We start from the raw sequence: 21,596 nt of genomic DNA on the forward strand, positions 1-21,596 counted from the left end.
TGGTGAGAACACTTAAGATCTACTCTCTTAGCAATTTTCAAGCATAAAGTATATTGTTGTTAACATAGTCACCATTTGTACAAAAGATCTCGTCAACTTCCTTCCAAATGAAATGCTGTATTCGTTGACCAACATCTTTCCAACTCTCTTCTCTTTGCTCCAGCATCTGGTAACCGCCATTCTACTCTCTGTCTCTGAGTTAGACTTTTTTAGGCTCCACACATAAGTGAGATTATGTGGTATCTGCCTCTCTGTGACTGGCATATTTCACTTAACATACTGTTCCATAGGTTTACCATCTTGCTATAGGTGACAGGATTTCCTTCTTTTTTTAAGGTATTAAAAAAAAAAAACCAGTCCATTGTGTATATACATCACATTTTCTTTACCTACTCATCCACTGATGGACACTAAAGTCAATTCCATGTTTTGGCTATTGTAAATAGTGCTTCAATAAACATGGAACCATGGATATCTCTTCAACATACTGATTTCATTTCCTTTCATCTATACCCAGTAGTGGCATTACTGATTCATATGGTAGATCTATTTTAAAATTTTGAGAAACCTCCATACTGTTTTCCATAATAGCTGTGCTAATTTACATTCCCATTAACAGTGCGTAAGGGATCCCTTTTCTTTGCTTTCTTGCCAATACTTATATTTTGTCTTTTTGATAATAGCCATTCTCATAGGTGTGAGATGGCATCTCATTGTGGTTTTAATTTGCATTTCCCTGTGATTAGTGATGTTGAGCATTCTTCATATACCTGTTTGCCATTTATATGTCTTCTTTTAAGAATGTCTATTTAGGTCTTTTGCCCATTTTGGATATTTGTTTTCTTGCTATTGAGTTGTTTTGGATATTAACTCCTTATTAGATGTATGGATTGAAAAAATATTTTCTCCCATTTCATAGTTCATCTCTTTACTCTATTGATTGGTTCCTTTACTGTGCAGAAGCTTTTTAGCTTGATGTAATCCCATTTGCCTATTTTTGCTTTTGTTGCCTGTACTTTTGGGGTCATACCCCAAAAAATCATTGCTCAGAACAATGTCATAGAGCATTTCCCTTTTTACTTGTTATTTTAAGTTTATTTTATTAGAGATGTGGGGTACAAGTAAGGATTAACTACTCAAATAAGCTGCATGTAGGTGAAGTTTGGGTCTCCAACTGGCCTTCACTTCCCCTGGTTTGGGACTAAGTACGCTTTGTGTTGTTACATGCCCCCAATTCCTCCCTCCTCTCGTAGTGCCCAGCAATCCCTCCTTTGTGCTATTGTGATTAATATTCACATCCCACTATGAGTATTCATGCAGTATTCAGTTCTTTGTTTCTGTAATAGATCACTAAGTATGTTGGTCTCCAACTTCATCTAATTTGCTGCAAATTCCATGATTTTGTTCTTCTTTATGGCTGTATAATACTACATCATGTATATATACCACATTTTCTTTATACAATCCACTTTCAATGAGCAGTATGGTTGATCCCATGTTTTTGCTATTGTGAATGTACAGCTATAAGTATGCACGTGCAGGTATCTTTTTGGTAGAACAATTTATGTTCTTGCAGGTATATTCCCAGGAGGGGGACTCCTGGATCATATAGTTTCAGATCTTACATTAAAGTCTTTAATCCATTTTGAGTTGATTTTTGTATATAGTGCAAAATAAGAGTTTAATTTCATTCTTCCACATACGGATATCCAGTTTTTCCAGCGCCATTTACTGAAGAGACTGTCCCCTCTTCATTGCATATTCTTGGCATCTTTGTAGAATATCAATTGGCTATGAATGTATGAATTTACTTCTGGGCTCTCAATTCTATTCCATTGGTCTGTGTGTCTGTTTTTATGCTGGTACCAGGCTGTTTTGATTACTATAGCTTTAGTAGTGTGATGTCTCCAGCTTTGTTCATTTTGCTAAAGATTGCTTTGACTATTTGGGGTCTTCTGTGGTTCCATATAAATTTTACGATTTTTTTTTCTATTTCTATGAAAAATAACATTGAGATTTTGGTAGGAATTTCACTGAAGCAGTAGATCACTTTGGGTGGTATGGACATTTTAATATTATTAATTATTCTGGTCCATGAACACATTAAATCTTTCTATTTATTTGTGTCCTCTTCCATTTCTTTCATCAATGTTTTATAGTTTTCATGTACTGGTATTTTTACCTCCTTGGTTAAACTTATATGTATTTTATTTTTATAGCTATTATAAATGGAATTGTTTTCTTGATTTCCTTTTGGGATAGTTCACTGTATAGTTAATATATACAAATGCTTCTAACTTTTGTGTGTTGATTTTATATCCTGCAACTTTATTGAATTCATTCATTAGTTCTAACAGATTTTTGGTGGAGTCTTTAGGATGTTTTATATATAAGATCATGTCATCTGACATATTTTTCAGTTTAATAGGGGAAAAGGCACATGTTTTTGATATCTTTACTATTTCTTAAGACAATGATTATTGAAAAAAAAATTTGAATCATTTGCAACAAAAACCAGAAGTTTAAAATTTTCATTGATTACAGTACAAAAAAAGCTTCTAAGAATTTCTAGACTAAAAATGAACTTATTGAGTTAATGCATGTATTACTGAGTTAATGCACATCTATATGTAAACCCTAATTCATAGATCCTGAGGATTTTCAGAATCTACCCTTTGAAAGACAGTTTTTCCGTTGGCTATAGTCCAGAAAATGCTATTCTCATTGATTTGAAAAGACTGTCAATGTGCTAAAATTGCTTTGCACTCACACCAATGAAGTTAATAATCCAAGTACTCGTTGAATCTTTTTACATAGACCCAAGATTAGAATATATTAGAGTTTCCTGCCATTAACAATCCATTTCACTTCCTTAGGAAACGATGAAAAGCTAACACTCATATTAATCAGACTCTCTTGCAATCATGTTCCGGAAATACAGACTGCTCAGCATTGTAAGACACTTAGCTCTACTTAATCAATCACTCAAGTCAACTAGGAACACCGAGTCCTTCACAAATGCTTAAGATATAGATTCTACTGTGTCTTGGATCCGTTCTCACTTGGCACTTTCAACTTTAGATCACTAGCATTATGTTGTAGAAAGGGCTCAGGTTTCAGATATTAGACTGAATGTGAATTCTAACTACAGTGTTTATTGGCTGTGTGACCTAGGGTGAGTCCATTGAACCAAGTCTCTTTCCTCATCTGAAAAACCAAGATAACACTACTTCACATAGGGTTGTTCCAAGTGTTAGATGAAATCATATGTATAAAGATCTGTAAGCTATTAAGCATTTTACAGATATCAACAATTTTGATAGGCATAAAAGTCAATTTCACTTTAAGGTATACAACAATGGATAGAAGTTCTATGTGCCAGTAAAAGTAACTGTCAATTAGTGTCTGAATTTTCTTTCAACAATATATACAATTTGGTTGAATATTTTCCCAGTCAAATTTATATAATATTTTCTAACATTTGACTACCCATATCCCATTTTTAAAAATCAGTTATTTCATGACAAGGCAAAATGTCCTTTTTATATAACCCTAGGTCAAGGATAAATGGCAACTCTGTACAGCTCTTTGGGGGCATGAACATTTGAAAAAAAATGTACAAGGGCAAAGCCAAATTCTACTCAGATCTTTTTCCTAACAATGAATGGCATTACTTAATCAGAGTTCATTCATAAAAGATTTATAATACATCAACCTTTTTCTCAGATGACATTTTCTGTAACTGAACTGGTCCCAAAAATCTTTTCTGCTTTTTTTTAATGGTTGTTAATTATTAACAGTAATCTTTAGGTTCTAAACATAAAGTTATACACTCATAACCACATCAAGTTTTTGTAAGGTGTTATGTTTTTAAATATATATTTTCTAAAACATTATTCTGATTTCCATGATACAGGTATATGCATAACAAAGTTTTTAAAAATAGTATACTTAATAATATGAGAAACATGGTAGTTTATAAATTTTTCCATTATGACAAGCCACTTATAAATCTTTGTATGTATATAATGTACCGATGGAAAAATAGGAATGCATAAAACAAATCCTATTGCCATCTGTTTCATTCATACTATCAATAAAAATTTCACTGAATACCTACTATATGCTAAGTACTGTTCTAGGTTCCAGAGACACGGTCAGTAGTGGACAAGCAGACAGTCTCTGTTTTCATGAGGTTTATACGCTGGTAGGTAAGACAAACAAATGTATATTTATAATTTCAGGAAGTGATTATTACTATGAAGAAAAATAAACCACATAGAGAGTGACTAGCATGCTGACGTGAGGTAGATATTTAAATAGAAAGGTGAGAGAAGGTATTTCTGAGGAGGTATATGACGTACATGTCTGAAGAAAGAGAAGTCCAAGAAGAGAAAGCAGCAAATATCTTTATGTTGGCTAAGGTACTGAGGAGGAAACAAGCCAGGGTATTTGGTAAAACAAAGGAAGATTGTATAGCTCAAGAGGAATGAGTAAGAAGGAAAATAGTAGGAAATGAAGTCAGATCACACCTGTAGGCCATGATCAACTTTGTTGTGGGAAACATTGAAAGATTTTGAGTAAAAAAACAACATGATATGACTTATCTTTAAATAACTACTCTGGTTGCTATTTGGAGAATAAACTACAGGAAGCCAAGAGAGAAAACAGGGCTATCAGTAAGGAATCTACTGCAGTGCTCCAGGCAGGAGACGCTGGTTGAGAGCAGAGGCAGAAGACGTATGGAGTGGTCATGTTCTGAATATATTTTAAAGGTTGAAGTGGCAAGAACTACTGATGAATTGAATGATGATGTGAAGGAAAGAGAAAAATCAAGGGTTCCTCTTACTTGTGGGCCTTAATACTATGTAAGTGGCAGAGTCATTTAGTGAGGTGGAGAACACTTGGGAAAGAGTTGTTTTCATAATAAAAACTAAGAGATCTATTTCAGATGTGATTAGCTTGAATTACCTATTAAATAACCTAGTGGAGGTATTTAAACATAAATCTGGTGTAATGACATTGAATTAGCTCACTTAGGAAGTAAGAACAGAAAGGAAAAGATTTATGAACTGGTTCTACAATATTTACAAGCAGGAAAGAAAAAGAGACAGCAAACAAGGCTAAGAAAGAGTAGTCAGAAATATAACTGAGCAGACTTTATGAATATGAATATGTTGCTCTCTACTCTGGATTTCTCCATCTTGAATGGAGGCCCCCAGGGCATAAGCAATTCAACTTTGCGTTTTTCATGAGAAACTGAAACCCAGAAAAATCAAATAACTTATGCAAAGTTAGCCTACAAAATTAGCATAACCATAACTAGAACTTAAGTTTGCTGATATAAAAAACTCTTTATATCTCTATCATAAAGAACTACTTATGAGTAACTAGACGGAGGTAGCAAGAACAGAATAATAATTTTTATTTTTATTTATTTACAAAGATTTGGTAACCACGTTTTTAAATGAACTTAAAAGAATTGTTTTACATCACCTCCTAAAATAGTGATTAGCACATTTTAGATGCTCAATATTTACTCAGTTAATAAATGAACACACTATATTTTTTCTTATCAAGACAAAATAATTTACCTTACAATTTTGAAATTCAACACTTATTTTAAATCTGAAGCAATAGCATAAATTCCATATTATCAAATATCTAAGTCTCAAAATTTAGGAGAAAAAGTAAAATTTTTAAAAATGTGGTCTTTACAATATAATGAAAGAACAAACCTGCATAAAATAATAAAAAGTACATAATTTGTTAACTGACAATCAGTACAATTTACTATGTATGCCAAAAGAACTCTGAACATTTTTATATATGTATAATTAACGTTTAATATAGCAAACAAAAACAAATGTGTACATATTCAAATAAATGAAAAAGAAAAACAAAACCACAGATGGCATACCAGCACATTTTGTGAATCCTACATGAATATAATTGATGTTGTTGTCATCACTTCTAAATGAAGTTTTTAAAAAATTATGGCCAAGTCTTACATAAAACTATGTAGCAAGTGATTAAAATTTAGTCTAAGATATTTTTTTCCAAGATCATATTCTTATATACAATTAAAGAACTGTAAGCATAGCAAATGATAAGTAACTTTCTCTATATGTAGAACCTATAAATATGGATTAAGGTGCTACCAACTTTGACTATTCCTAACTAAAAATAGATTGATAGTATCACATGACTGACTCTGGAAATCTCAACTAGCTGACATCTAGAGTCTCCTTATGAAGACCTATATGTTTTTGCCTCAAATAACATAATCTGGATTTACACTAAACATGCATATTCTTATTTTTCATTAAGTGGCCTCTAAAACTCATTATCTTGCAGCTTGAAGTGTACATCTACATACATAGTTGGCCCTTGTAGTTGGCGGGGTTCAGCACCTGCAGATTTGACCATATGCTGATTGAAAATGTAGTTAGGTCTATGATGATTGTGTCAGTATTGAACATGTACAAGCTTTTTTCTTATTATAATTACCTACACAATACAGTATAAGAACTATTTATACAGCATTTACATTGTGTTAGGTATTATAAGGAATCTAGAGATGATTTAAAGTATACACAAGGATGTGTGAGGATATATGGAAATACCACATCATTTTATATAAGAGACTTGCACATCACAGATTTTGGTATCCCCTGAGGTCCTGGAACCAATCCCCCATAGATACCCAGGGAAGACTGAACTTTCTGTCAATAAGATAATATTGCAGTAATTTGGAATACTTTTCAAATATAAAAGAGAAACTAGCAAAAAAATATATATCATAGAGATGAACCTGGAGCAGTAAGTAACCCAAAAATAAATAATTTGTTCATTATATGTTTTGAAAAAATGAATTGGGCTTGTGGCAAACATTATGTTCTTTCACATTGTATAGGCCGCTGCAGATTCAATATCACACTGAGAGCATTTTGAGTGATAATTGATGCACCTCCCTATGTCATCCCTCTTAGAAGACATCATAATTTTTTAAAATAGGGCACTAGCTTTGAAAAAGATCAAAGCACCAACATTTTTTTTTTCTTTTTTGGAGTTGGAGTCTTACTCTGTCACCCAGACTGAAGTGCAGTGGCACGCTCCCCGGCACCGCAACCTCAACCTACTGGACTCTGGCGATCCTTCCGCCTCAGCCTTCCAAGTAGCCGGAATTACAGGCATGCACTACCACGCCTGGCTGATTTTTTGATTTATTGTAGAGATGAGGTCTCGCTGCCCAGGTGGGTCTCGAACCCGTGGTCTCAGGCAATCCACCCACCTCTGCCTCTCAAAGTGCTGGGATTACAGGCTGAGCCACCAAGCCTGGCCAGCACCAACATTTTCATTTGCATGATACATGACAACCTAAGGCTTTGTAATACAAGGCAATGTACATGAGTTCAATTTTACATTCTTATACTAAGTTAGTTGAAAATAGATTCCATTCATTTTAGTGTGTATATTCTAGGTTTAGTACTTAATTTAACAAGTAAGAACAGGAGTATGTACTGCTTAACATCCTATTATTTACTAGGGGAAGTGAATGAGTCAGAGGCAGGGACAGCAATCATTGGGTTATGCTAGACATTAAGTATCTAATGTCCTAATTGAGACAAGTGCATTAAACTAATCAAATCCATTAAACTGAGTGAGTTTTATGACAACCATGTACAGCACAAAAGGAATAAATGAGTTAACAGGCAAGATACTTAAAATGAAAATACTAACTAGTTCTTTCAAATTATCATTTTTTTCAAGTTGAATTTAGTTTTGTTAGATTAAAAAAGTAAAACAATTCAGAGAAAATGTTAACAATACCTACAGTCTAGAAAAAAGTAAAATTTAATAATTGTGCATCCTTTTCTTAAACACCAGCCGGGTATGTTAGATGAGCTGTGGAAATCTTTATTTTCACGATAGTATGAATTTACATATGTGATCCATATCTATCTTTTAACCTATTTTCCTCATGGAATAAAATGGCTAAAAATGAAATATATATTTATACAGTTTTATGTTTACATGCTTGCTCTACAGTGATAAAATTTTATGATGATACTTGAAAATACAATACAATATCATACAAATATAGGTAGCTGACATGTAGTATAAGACTGAGATTATTTAACATGGCATATAACATCAACTCACCTAGATATATCAAAAAGAGAAACTAACTTGCAAACACTCAAGTGATTAAAAGGTAAGACTGGGAAACAAAAAATAACAATTTTAAAAAACTTTAAAAATCAATCTAGCATTCCACTTGACAGAATAATTGTTTTTACTTGAGAACAATTCTGACCTTGTCTTTTGAATGCAAATTTTTAAAAGATTAAAAAAACAAAAGTCAGCCGGCTGGGTGGCTCAACCTGTAATCCCGCGCCTTTGGGAGGCTGAGGTGAGTGGATTGCCTGAGCCCGTGGGTTCGAGACCTGCCTGGGAAGCAAGATCTCATCTCTACAATTAATCAAAAAATCAGCCAGGCATGGTAGCGCATGCCTGTAATTCCAGATACTCGAAAGGCTGAGGCGGAAGGATTGCCGGAGCCCAGCAGGTTGAGGCTGCGGTGGCCGGGAGCGGCCGCTGCACTCCAGTCTGGGCGACAGAGTGAGACTCCAACTCAAAGAAAAAAAAAAAAAAGAAAGTCATAGTCATGAATTTCACCCACTCCCCTTCCAAACGTGTCATCTATCATGGAAAACAGGATTATTACATACAACTCTACCTTTGGAATATATATATATTTTCCACTTTTCTAAATATAATAATTTGGTACTGATTTTGATGACATTCTATAATCTGTGAAATTTCAATATTTTTTTCTTCTGTGGCTATAGGAAAAATCTGGCATGTATATACATGAACACTCACTTTCAGGCAAACTACATTAGAACATTTTATCATTCTGATACACTGGTATTATTTTCTAGCACTAAACATTATATGGCTATAAAAATAAAATTCTCACAAATCAAGATTGTTAATGAATAAATTGATCATAATATAATATTAGTTTGGTTTTAGCAATGATAGAAAATAAATCTATTAGCTATATATATATTTCTTACCTTATAATGATAATGTGACAAGAGGGCATACAAATATATATCACATTTCTGCAATTAGGATTTCTATTATCTTGTTGACTTGGAAAATCTATTATTTCTTCAATCAAAGTGCCTTATCTGGAGGATTTTTTTTAAACTCCTAAATATTATTTTGTCATTTGGTTAAAAAGACAACCACCATTAACACTTTAGAAAGCCATGATTAACAGAAGAGCCAGGCAATATCATAAAGAAATTGTGGACTGAAGGAGGTAGAAGACTTTGTTTTATCTCATTAGCTTTGAGGTATTAGGCAACTCATTTAAAATCTTCCTTAGTTTCCATTCCCTTATTTTAAAAACAGTAGACAGAGTAAGTGAGCATATCTAATAATCTCCAAAAGTCCCTCTAAACCGTAACTAAAATTAGCAAGGAAAAAAAAATCTTATGCAACCAGAATCAGAATACAAAGCTGCTGAATAGATGAAAAAAGTAGCATAGATATATTTAGATATAGATATGAAAATTATTAGTACATGCAGGCTACTGTACTTGAAATAATTTCTCTTGGCTACTCCCAGCTCTTATCACTTTTAAGAAAACTGATGACATGAAGACAGCAGGTTTTGACATCATTATTCTTAGCAAGGCTTTGTATTTTGTTTTTATTCTTCTCAAGAATAAGTATGTTTGGATTTAGCTTCTGAGAAGGATGTAGGACATCATGGTGGAGCAACACTCAACAACCAGGAAAAAAAATCTGATATACTTTAAAAATTATTTTTATGATCAAATTATGGAAGAAATAAGAATTTTGGATTAACTAAAATTCCAAAGATAAAAAAGCCTTTCCTATGTAAGCTGACAATTACTAGCTGTTTTCTTTCCTGAAGACATTTGCTAATTCTTGGTGTGAGTTAAGAATAAGATTTGAACCAAGAGGAGAAACTATGTGAAGAAAGAGAAACTAGTAGGGCTTTTCATATTCTCAAGGGTTGTCATGACAGTTTGGAAACCAAATGAGTACCAAATACAGAGTTGATTTCTTTCAAGAAATATTTGTTGAGTCCTGGGAGGTGTGAGAGGCTGCAGGTCTGGATCTGAAACTTTAAAATGGTAGCTTGAAATCTCCCACGCACATAGTGTTTATGAGACAAAGTCTCACTAGAGAGAAGAACTCTGTAACAAACACATAACTAGTCTCCCCTCAAGCAATGTACCAAAATTGAAGGTGCATGGGTGGCAGGCTAATGGGCTAATCTCAAACCCTCTAAAGGGAAGTTCCAAAGTCAAGAAGACAAAGATCTGCCTCTCACACAAAAGTCTAGAAAAGCCATGCCAAAGAAATGGGCAAAACAAAAGTAGACCGAGTTTTAATAAAACTCCAAACTAACTATTATCTATCTAAATGTCTGACTGGACAGAGCTCCTATTGCAAAGAAGGGGGAGTAGTACCCTTACTGAAGATAACATCTGGGGTACCTAAGGTTCATTTTATAAACAATGTTAGAATTGCAATACAAGGTTGCTAGGTACAAAGAGGCCAAAAAATGTGACCAATACCCAAGGAGAAAAAAAAAGCAGAACCAGAAATGTTGTTTAGCAAATAAAAATTTAAAATACTAAGGCTGGCTGGGGGCAGTGTGACTCACACCTAGAATCTCAGCAATTTGGGAGGCTGAGGTTGGAGAATTGCTTGAGGTCAGATCAACCTGATCAACACAGTGAGACCCATTCCTATAAAAATTTAAGTAAATAGATAAGGCTAATATCTTAAAGAAAAGGGTAAAATCTGGGGTAAAAGAATGATAAGATGGCTAATCTCACCAAAATTAGAATCCATTTCTTAAAAAGAAGAATTAAATGAACATCCTAGAACTGGAAAATGCAGTATCTGAAATTTAAAAATGAGTTTCATGGCAGGCTAGACACACAAGCAGAGAGAATTAGTAAACTCCAGCACAAGCTGACAGCAAATATCCATTCTGAAGCACAGCAACAACAACAACAACAACAAATGGAAAAAACAAAACAATGCTCCTTTTCATATATATATCTGTCACCTATGTGTGTGGTATTGTTCTGTTTCAGGGCTCCAATCTGTCCTGGCCTTGTTTCTTCATCTTTGTGTCTATACCACACTGCTTTAATTACTATAAAGTAGAACAAATCCCACTTCCTGTTCTCTGTTATTAATGATCATCATGGCTACTTTTAGTCCTTTGCAAATCCATACAAATTTTAGAATCACATTACAAATTTCTGTGTAAAAGCTATTGTGATTTTTGAATGGGTTTGCATATGGGGGGGTATCCAAAACCCCTGAAATTTAATTATTAGAAATTGTGTGTTTATTCTTACATGTTTAAACATCAGTCATCTTCAACGTATTCTCCCTTTGACACACTATACCTACAGAGTCGCTTTTTCCACTGCTCAAAACAGTGTTTGAACTTGTCCGCTTTGATGCCTTTTAGTGTCTCTGCCATTTTGTTCCACCTCTTCTGCATTGGAAAACTATTTCCCTTTGAGGACTTTTTTCATCTGAGGAAACCAAAAAACATTGCTTGGGATAAGACTGGATGAATAGAGAGGGTGGGGCATGGAGATCACGCCGTTTTTGGTCAAAAACTGCTGAAACTCAGCCATGTGGGCAGGTGCACTCGTAAATCACCCAAAAAGAAACTGGCAAATGCCTTGAAATATTAAAAAAAAAAAAAATTCACTGAAGCCAAACACAGCCTCTCACAACAATGATAGCTGGTACACTGATGTCAGTGGGTTCCTAGAACACTTACCTAGCAGAGGAAGCCTGTACTACAAGGGGCCTGTCCTCAAAAATAAAAAATTCCAGTTTTATGGGGTTCTCCCCTTGTACACATTAACTTGAGGAAAATTGACATTTAACACTATTGAATCTTTCAATCATGAAAGTTTTGATCTTTATAATTATTCAGGTCTTTCTGAAAAATGTTCTCTCATTGAAGTTTTTTCGTTTTCTCCATAGTGATTTTCACATCTTACATATATATATTCCTTTTTTTTTTTTTTTAAGAGTCGGAGTCTCACTCTGTTGCCCAGGCTGGAGTGCAGTGGCACACTCAGTCACCCCTGCCTTGACCCGCTGGGCACCAGCTTATCCTTCCACCTTAGTCTTCCAAGTAGGCAGAACTACGGGCACACGCTACCACGCCCAGCTAATTTTTTGTTTGTTTGTTTTCTAATGTAGAGACGAGGTCTCGCCAAGTTGCCCAGGCTGGTCTTGAAGCCTCGGGCTCAGGCAATCCACTTGCCTCGAACTACCAAATCCTGGGGTTACAGGCTGAGTCACTGAGCTCGGCCATATATAAATATATATTCTTAAGAAATAGATACCTTTTGACATTTTAATAAATATAATCTTTACAAATTTTTATTTCTAACTGGTTGGTGTTGGAATATAGAAATACTATTGATTTTGTATATTGATTTTTGTACCCAACAATCTTGCTAAGCACTTATTAAAATTCATAATTCATCAGTTGACTATTTTATATTTCCTACCTATACAATAATACCATCTATGAACACGAAGTTTATTTCTTCTTTTCCAATTCTTATCCATTTTCCTTTTTTTTGAGTAGGAGTCTCACTCTATTGCCCAGGCTGGAGGGCAGTGGCATGCTCACAGTACCGCAGCCTTGACCTGCTGGACTCAGGCAATTCTTCTGCCTCAGCCTTCCAAATAGCTGGAACCATAGGCATGTACCACCATGCCCAGCTAATTTTTCTTGATTTACTGTAGAGATAAGGTCTCACCATGTTGCCCGGGCTGGTCTTGAACCCATGGGCTCAGCAATCCTCTCACCTTGGCCTCTCAAAGTGCTGGGATTATAGGTATGAGCCACTGTGCCCAGCCCATTTTCCTGTTTTTGTCTTACGACACTGCCTTGAACTCCAATACAACAATGAACAGAAGTAGTAATAATAGGCATTTTTGTGTTATTTCTGATTTCAGAAAAATTTTAAAATGTTTTACCTATAGTTATATGTTTTTGTATTTTTATTTTTTATAAAATTTATTTATATTTTATATTTTGTATCGTAAGTATTTTATCAATCATAAATGTTTTATTATGATACTAAAGAAGTTCCCTTCTATTCCTTTTCTGTAATGAGTTTCTTTAATAAATGAATGCTGGGGGAGTTGGGGAATAGAAAAAATATAATAGCAAATGAATGCTAATTTTCATTTGTCAGGTTTTTGTTTTTTTTCATTCATCTGTTGCAGTGGTCCCCAACCTTTTTGGCATCAGGGACCGATTTCGTGGAAGACAATTTTTCCATGAACCAGGCAGTGGGGGATGGTTTTGGGACAATTCAAGTCAATTACATTTATTGTGCACTTCATTTATATTATTATTACACTGTAATATATAATGAAATATATAGCATCACTGCCTCAGCTCCACTCAGATCATCAGGCATTAGAGTCTCATAAGGAGAGTGCAACATAGATCCCTCACCTGCACAGTTCACATTAGGGTCTGTGCTCCTATTAGAATCTAATGCCACTGCTGAAAACCATAATCATATAAATAGTAACAACTTCAAAGAGCCCAGGAGGTTTGTAAGATTTATAACCTCAACAATTTAGAATTATCTAAAGAAATATAATCCCACCTATTACCAAAATAAAAACTTGTAATCTATGGAAGTTTAAAAACTAAAAGTTAACGTTGCCATCAGTTTCTCATAGATAAGCCACAGAGCTTAGGGAGAAAAGGAGTATAGTAAAAAGTTTTGGTTTATATACCTATAACAGGATGCACCATAGGGACATTCAGGCCGGTCATCTGTTTCATCTTGACCCATGATTTGTATACTTTGATAATCACTATCCCCGGGGTGGCTGAAGTGTTGAAAATGAACAGGATTCTTCCTAGGAGGTGGACAAATATACTGTCAGAAAAAAACAAATTAGTAGGATATTCTAGATTTTAAGACGATATAGCAGGAAACCAAGCACTATATACCTGATTATTTCAGAATATGCACCAACATGCTACATTGATGACATGAACATAGGTGGCATCAACCTGCTACACTGACAACATAAAGTTAATGGCATTTAGTCAGTATAAGACTCATGGTAACATAATACATTTCTGATGTCACAAAATAGGCCATGAATGTCAACAGACAATTGGCAAATATTACTATATATAGAACATATAAGTGTATAATATATATATGAATATCATAAGCATATATAGCTTTTAAAGACTTTTATAAAATGAACACATATATGCAACCTCTGCTACAATAAAAACCAAACCATTAACAACATTTTAGGAAGTTCCCACACACCCTTTAATCATTAAACCCATTTTACTACCAAAGTTAACAATTCTGTCTTCTAAAAGTGTTTATCAAACTTTTTTGGTCTCAAGATTCCTTTTCACTCTAAAAAAATTATTAAAGTTACAGAAAGCTTTTGTTTACATAGGTTTTTTACCTATGTATTTTATTTTATTTGAAAATAAAAATGCTATTGAAAAAATATACTTATAGATTTAAATAAAATAATAAATGCTTTATATGTTATCATAAATATCTTAACATAAAACTCTTAGTTTCAAAAAATTCATAGAGATGTTGTTTTATACTCTGAACATTTCCTTAATGTCTGGCTTAAGAGAAGGCAGCTGCGTTCTCACATCTGCTTCTATATTCAATCATTAACAATAATATATGTCATGTGAACTCTAGAAAACACTACAAAGGCACAAACAAAACAGTCCTAGTATTATTATGAAAATAGTTTTGACCTAATAGATATCCTAAAAGTGTTCCAGGGATTTCTAGGAGTCTTTGGATCATAATTTAAGAAGTGATATTATAAAACAACAAATCAGTGTTGTCTGTTTTTGAGTTTAAATGGAACTATATACTAGAAGGTGCCTCTTTGAGTCTGCCTTTTTATGTTTTTATATTTAACCCATATTGCTACATGTAGCATTAGTACATTTTCATTACTATGTAATATTCCATTTTATGAATTATTACAATTTATTCATTTAAAAAATTGATACATTTAAAAAGTTGATGAACTTTTGGGTGCATTCCAACTACTGACTTTTAAAAAAATAATACTGCAGTGAGGATTCTAATATAAGCCTTCTGGAGTACATATATGTTTTCCTAGGGATGCAGTTAGTACTGCTCATAGGGTATGTGTACAGTCAATTTAGTAAATATTGCCAAATTTCTAAAATGAATGTACCCATTTTCACACCCACTAGCAGATTCTTAGAGTTCCAGTATTTCAACAATCTCAAAAACATCTGATGGTATCAGGTTTGTTTGTCTGTTCATTTTAATATAGTAGTAGTTATAGCAGAGCTTGGCAAACTATTAACAGCAAGTCAAATCGGGTCCACTGCTTTTTATTGATTGTGGTAAAAATAATACGTAACATAAAACTGACCATCTTAACAACTTCTAAATGTACAGTTCAATAGTGTTACGCATGTTCATATTGTTATGCAATCAATCCCAATGTTTTCATCTCCCCAAACTGAAACTATACACTCATTAAACAACTTCCCAGCATCTCCCTTCCCTCCACTCACATCCACCATTCTAATTTCTGTTTCTTCCCCCAGCCGCTGGTAACCGCTGTTCTAATTTCTCCTTTTATGAGTCCAACTACTCTAGATACCTCCTGTAAGTGGAATGATGCAGTGTTTGCCTTGTGATGGGTTTATTTCACTTGTGGTCCTCGAGGCTCCTACATGTTGGCGCATGGGTCAGAATTGTCCTCGAGGCTCATCCATGTTGGAATACGTGTCAGAATTGCCTTTCTTTGTAAGGCTGGATAATATTCCACCGCTTGTACACGTCACATTTTGTTTATCCGTTCAGTAGCTGATGGGCATTTGGGTTGCCTCCAGCTCTTGGCTACTGTGAATGGTGCTGCTATGACCATGGGTGTGCAGCTAACTCTTTGAGATCCCGCTTTCAATTCTTTTGGATATATGCCTAGAAGTGCAATTTTTGTATCATATGGAGATTCTGTTTTTAATTTTTTGAGGAACTCCATACTGTTTCCCACAGAGGCTGCACCATTTTATACTGTCACCAACAATGTACAAGATTTCCAATTTGTCCACATCTTCACCAACACTTGTTATTTTCTATTTTGTTTTGTTTTTGAAAGTAGTTAGCCCAATAAGGGTGAGGTGATATCTCACTGTGATTCTGATTCGCTTTTCTTGAATAATTAGTGGTGCTAAGCATATTTTCAAATACTTTTGGTTGTTTGTATATCTTCTTTAGAGAAACGTCTACCCAAGTCCTTTCTCCATTTTTGAATTGGGTAATTTGTTTTTTGGATGCCGAGCTGTTAATTCACTCTGTTAATAGAGTCCTTTGATGAACAGAAGTTTTTAATTTTGGTATAATCCAATTTGTGTTTTTTTGTTTCTGTTGCCTGTGCTTTGGTGTGATACTCAAGATATTGTTGTCAAACTCAGTGGCATGAAGATTTTCCCCTATGCTTTCTTTTAAGAGTTTTATATTTTAGGTCTTATATGTAGGTCTTTGATCCATTTTAAATTATATTTTGAATATGGTTTAAGGTAAGCATCCAACTTAATTCTTTTGCATGTGAATATCCAGTTTTCCTAGTAGTATTTATTGAAAAAAACTATCCTTTCCCCCATTGAAATTGTCTTGACATCATTGTTGAAAATTATTTGACATATATGAGGATTTATTTCTGGGCTTTCTAGTATATTCCATTGGTCTACATGTCTGTCTTTATGCCAGTATGACACTGTAGTTTTGTAATCAGTTTTCAATTCCTCCAACTTTGTTCTTTCTAAAGATTGTTTTGGCTATTTGGGATCCCTTGAGATTTTATATGATTTTATGATAAATTTTTCTACTTCTGTAAAAAATACATATATATTGGAATTTTGATAAAGATTGCATTAAATCTGTACGTCACTTCAGGTAGTATTAACAGCTTCACTTCCTATGTGTTTGCGCAATATGACAGCAGAATTCAGCAGTTGCAACAAAGACCATATGGCCCAAGAAGCCAAAAATATTTACTGCTTGGCACTTTAAAAACTTTGACAACCCTGATCTGTAGAATTGTGTTTTAAAATGTTTCTCCAATAACTAATTATGCTAAAAATCTTCTTACATGCTTATTGGCCATTTGAATATCCTCTTTAGTGAAGTGCATTTTGCTTTTTTTTTTTTTAACTGAGCTGGATATCATTTTCTTACTGATTGCTAGTTATTTATATTGGATACAACTCCCTTGACATATGTATAACAAATATCCTCATCTACTTTCTGCTTGCCTTTTAAATATTATATTTCAGCTGGGCTTGGTGGCTCAGCCTGTAATCCCAGCACTTTGGGAGGAAAAGATGAGAGGATTGCCTGAGACCACGGGTTTGAGACCAGCCTGGGCAACATGGCAAGAGCCCATCTCTACAATAAATCAAAAAATTAGCCGGGCATGGTAGCATGTGCCTGTAATTCTGGCTACTTGGAAGGTTGAGGCGGAAGGATCGACAGACCCCAGCAGGTCGATGCTGCGGTGGCCGTGAGCGTGCCACTGTACTCCAGCCTGGGCGATGAGGTGAGACTCTGACTCAAAAAAAGTAAATAAATAAAATATTATATTTCAATTTAATGAAAAAGATAATTTTAATATAGTCCAATTGATCAACTAGATTACATTATTATGATTTCTTTGTTTTACAGACGCTTGAGAAATTTTTGTCTGTCCCATGCCATTAATACATTAACTTTTCTATGTTATCCTCTACTAACTTTATTTTTATTTTACATTTAAAATTTTTTTACTCCACCTGAAATTTATTTTTGTGATACGTATGAGGCAGGAGTTAAGATTCATTATTTTTCATATAAATATCCAATTACCAAAAACCACTGATCAAAAGTTCATGCTTAATCCACAGATCTGCAGTGAGACTTTTGACATAAATACAGACATGTATATTTGGTTTTGGACTCTGTATTATTTTGCATTGTCTATCCTTATACAAATACTACAATGCATTATATACTGAAGCTTTATAATAAGCCTTGATATCTGGTAGTGTCTGTCAAGTTTGCACTTGATTAGATTCGGTATTCTAGATCCTTTGCTATTCCACTGTAAAGTCAGTTTATCAACTCACACACACACAAACACACATGGGTACACATGCACACACATCCTACTGGGATTTTGACAAAGACTGCTTTAAGTTTATAGACCAATTTTTTTACAATATCAAGTCTTCCAATTCATATACCCATTTATTTAAGCCTTATTTAAATTTCACCATCATGTTACTATATGTCTTGCATATCTTTGTCAGATATAGCCCTAAAGGTATTTAAGGTTTGACACCATGGCAAAAGTTATCATTTAAAAATTTCTAATATTTATTGCTAGGATATAGAAATACGTTTATTTTTCTTTTTTTTTTTAATCGATATTTTTTATTTTGATATTGTGGGGTACAGTTAAGGGTTAGGTATACAAATATGCTTCATTCAGGCTCCCTTGTTGATAACTGGTGTCTCCCCATCTCCAGACAGATGTTTACTACCATTAGTCCCACCCCACCCCCATAGTTTCCCAACACTGTCAGTCACTTTCTTATAATAGTGCATTGGATGATCAAGGTCCACTATATGAGTGAGAATATGTGGTACTCAGATCTTTGTTTCTGTGAGAGGTCACTTAGTATTATAGACTCTAGCTCCATGCGGAATGCTGCAAAACTCATGATTTTGTTCTTTTTCATGGCTGCATAGTATTCCATCATGTATATGTACCACATTTTTTTTTATCCAGTTCTCTTTTGATGGACAGCGTGGTTGGTTCCAGGTTCTAGCTATTGTGAACAATGCTGCAATGAACATTCGTGTGCAGGTATCTTTTTTATAGAGTGATTTGAGTTCTTCAGGGTATATTCCCAATAGGGGGATTGCAGAGTCATATGGGAGGTTGATGTTTAGAGCTTTTAGGAATCGCCACACTGCTTTCCACAGAGGTTGCACTAGTTTACACTCCCACCAACAGTGTAGAAGTGTTCCCTTTTCGTCACACCCTCTCCAGCAGCTGTTATTTTTTGAGTTGTTGATAATTGCCATTCTGACTGGAGTTAGGTGGTATCTCAGTGTGGTTTAGATTTGCATCTCCCTGATGATTAATGAGGTTGAGCATTTCTTCATGGGTCTGTTGGCTGCTCAGATGTCTTCCTTTGTGAAGTGTCTGTTCATATCTTTTGCCCACTTTATAATGGGGTTGTTTTTTTCTTTTCAGCACATTTGAGTTCCTTGTAGATCCAGGATGTTAAGCCTTTGTCAGACCTAGAGTTGGCAAATACTTTTTCCCAGACTGTAGGCTGTCTTCCTGCTCTCTGATGGTTTCTCTGGCTTTGCAGAAGTTTGTCAGTTTAATGAGGTCCCACTTGTCTATCTTATCCCTTACGGCCTGTAAGTTTCAAGTTATGTTCAGGAATTGGATGCCAGTTCCAATTTCCATGAGGGTATGTCCTTCATTTTCTAAGCTTCTTATGGTTTGAGGTTTTATATTTAGGTCCCTGATCCATTTGGAGTTAATTTTTGTGTATGGGGATAGATGGGGGTCCTGTTTCAATCTTCTGCATGTGGTCAGTCAGTTTTCCCAGCACCATTTACTGAATAGGTTCTCCTCTCCCCAGTGGTAGGTGGTGGAGGCTTTGTCGAAGATAAGTTGGTTGAGAAATCGAGGTTTTGCTTCTGGAATCTCAATTCTATTCCATTGAACTATATGCCTGTCCCTGTACCAATAGCAAGTTGTTTTGATGATTGTAGCTTTATACTAAAGTTTGCAGTCTGGTAATGTGATACCACCTGCTTTGTTTTTTTTTTTTGCTGAGGATTGTTCTGGCTATTCTTGGTCGTTTCTGTTTCCATACAAATTTGTTGTTTTTTCTAAGTCTGAGAGGAATGTTGCTGGTAATTTGATAGGTATTGCATTGAATCTGTAGATTGCCATAGGTAAGATGGACATCTTCACAATGTTGATTCTTCCAATCCATGAGCATGGGATATTTTTCCACTTGTTTGTGTCATCTTTGATTTCTTTGAGCAGAGTTTTGTAGTTTTCATTGTAAATGACTTTCACATCTCTGGTTAGGAAGATGCCAAGGTATTTCATTTTTTTTGTGGCCATTGTGAATGGAATTGTGCTTTTCTTATTTGGATTTCTGTTTGATTATTATTGGTATAAAGAAATGTGATTGTCTTTTGCACATTTATTTTATATCCTGAGACTTTGCCGAAGGCCTTTACCAGGGTAAGGAGGTATTTGACAGATTCTCTTGGGTTTTCAAGGTATACGATCATGTCATCTGCAAAGAGATAATTTGACTTCCTCTTTTCCTATTTGGATACCCCTGATTGCCTTCTCTTCTCTGATTGCTCTAGCCAGGACGTTCAATACTATATTGAACAGGAGGGGTGAGAGTGGGCATCCTTTTCTTGTTCCAGTTTTCAGGGAAAATGGTTTCAATTTTTGTCTGTTTAGGAGTATGCTGGCTGTGGGTTTCTCGTAGATGGCTTTTACTACTTTGAGGTATGTTCCCTATATGCCTAGATGTTTGAGAGTTTTTATCAAGAAGGGGTGCTGGATTTTATCAAAAGCTTTTTCTGCATCTAATGATATAATCATGTGGTTTTTGTTTTGACATCTGTTGATGTATTTAATTACATTTATTGTTTTACGAATGTTGAACCAGCCTTGCATCCCAGGGATGAATCTTACTGTGTCAAAATGGATGATTTTTGAGATGTGTTGTTGAATCCGGTTTGCTAGGATCTTGTTGAGAATTTTAGCATCTATAAAATCCATCAAAGATATTGGCCTGTAGTTCTTTTTGTTGAATCTTTACATGGCTTGGGTATCAATGTGATGTTAGCTTCATAAAATGATTTGGGGAGGGTTCCATCTTTCTCAATCGCCTGAAATAGCTTCAGTAGGATTGGAATCAGTTCCTCCTTAAATGTCTTGTAGAATTCTGCTGGAAAGCCATCTGGCCTGGGGCTTTTTTTTTGTAGGTAATTGTCTTATTACATAGTCAATTTCCTTGATTGTTATTGGTCTATTTAGGGTCTCAATTTCTTCTTGTTTCAACCTAGGCAGGTTGTGTGATGACAGAAAGTCCTCCATTTCCTTAAGGTTTTCAAGTTTGTTTCCATACAAGTGTACATAGTAGTCTCTGATGATCTTTTGTATTTCTTCAGGGTCAGGTGTGACTTCATCTTTTGAGTTTCTGATTGTGCTTATTTGGGTTTTTTCTTTCTTTTTCTTGGTCAGTCTAGCTAGGGGACCATCGATCTTTTTTATCCATTTGAAGAACCAGCTTTTGGCTTCACTGATTTTTTTTGTACTGTCTTTTTGTCTTCTATGTCCTGGATTTGGGCTTTTATTTTGGTGATCTGGATTCTTCTGCTGAAATTAGGGCTTTT

General features: G+C 34.7%; 1 protein-coding gene across 1 annotated transcript in view; it reads right to left on the reverse strand.

Moving 5' to 3' along the window:
• Positions 1–21,596, reverse strand: part of LOC103255908 (aprataxin and PNK-like factor) — a 56,650-nt gene that overhangs the window by 21,483 nt on the left and 13,571 nt on the right. Inside the window, exon 4 of the mRNA XM_021710205.1 lies at positions 13,861–13,986. Coding sequence (XP_021565880.1) covers positions 13,861–13,986 — 126 coding nt within the window. The remainder of the gene's footprint in view (positions 1–13,860; positions 13,987–21,596) is intronic.

The sequence above is a fragment of the Carlito syrichta genome, unplaced genomic scaffold (assembly GCF_000164805.1).
Source record: "Carlito syrichta isolate Samal-C Ts95f unplaced genomic scaffold, Tarsius_syrichta-2.0.1 Scaffold76131, whole genome shotgun sequence".
Taxonomy (NCBI): domain Eukaryota; kingdom Metazoa; phylum Chordata; class Mammalia; order Primates; family Tarsiidae; genus Carlito; species Carlito syrichta.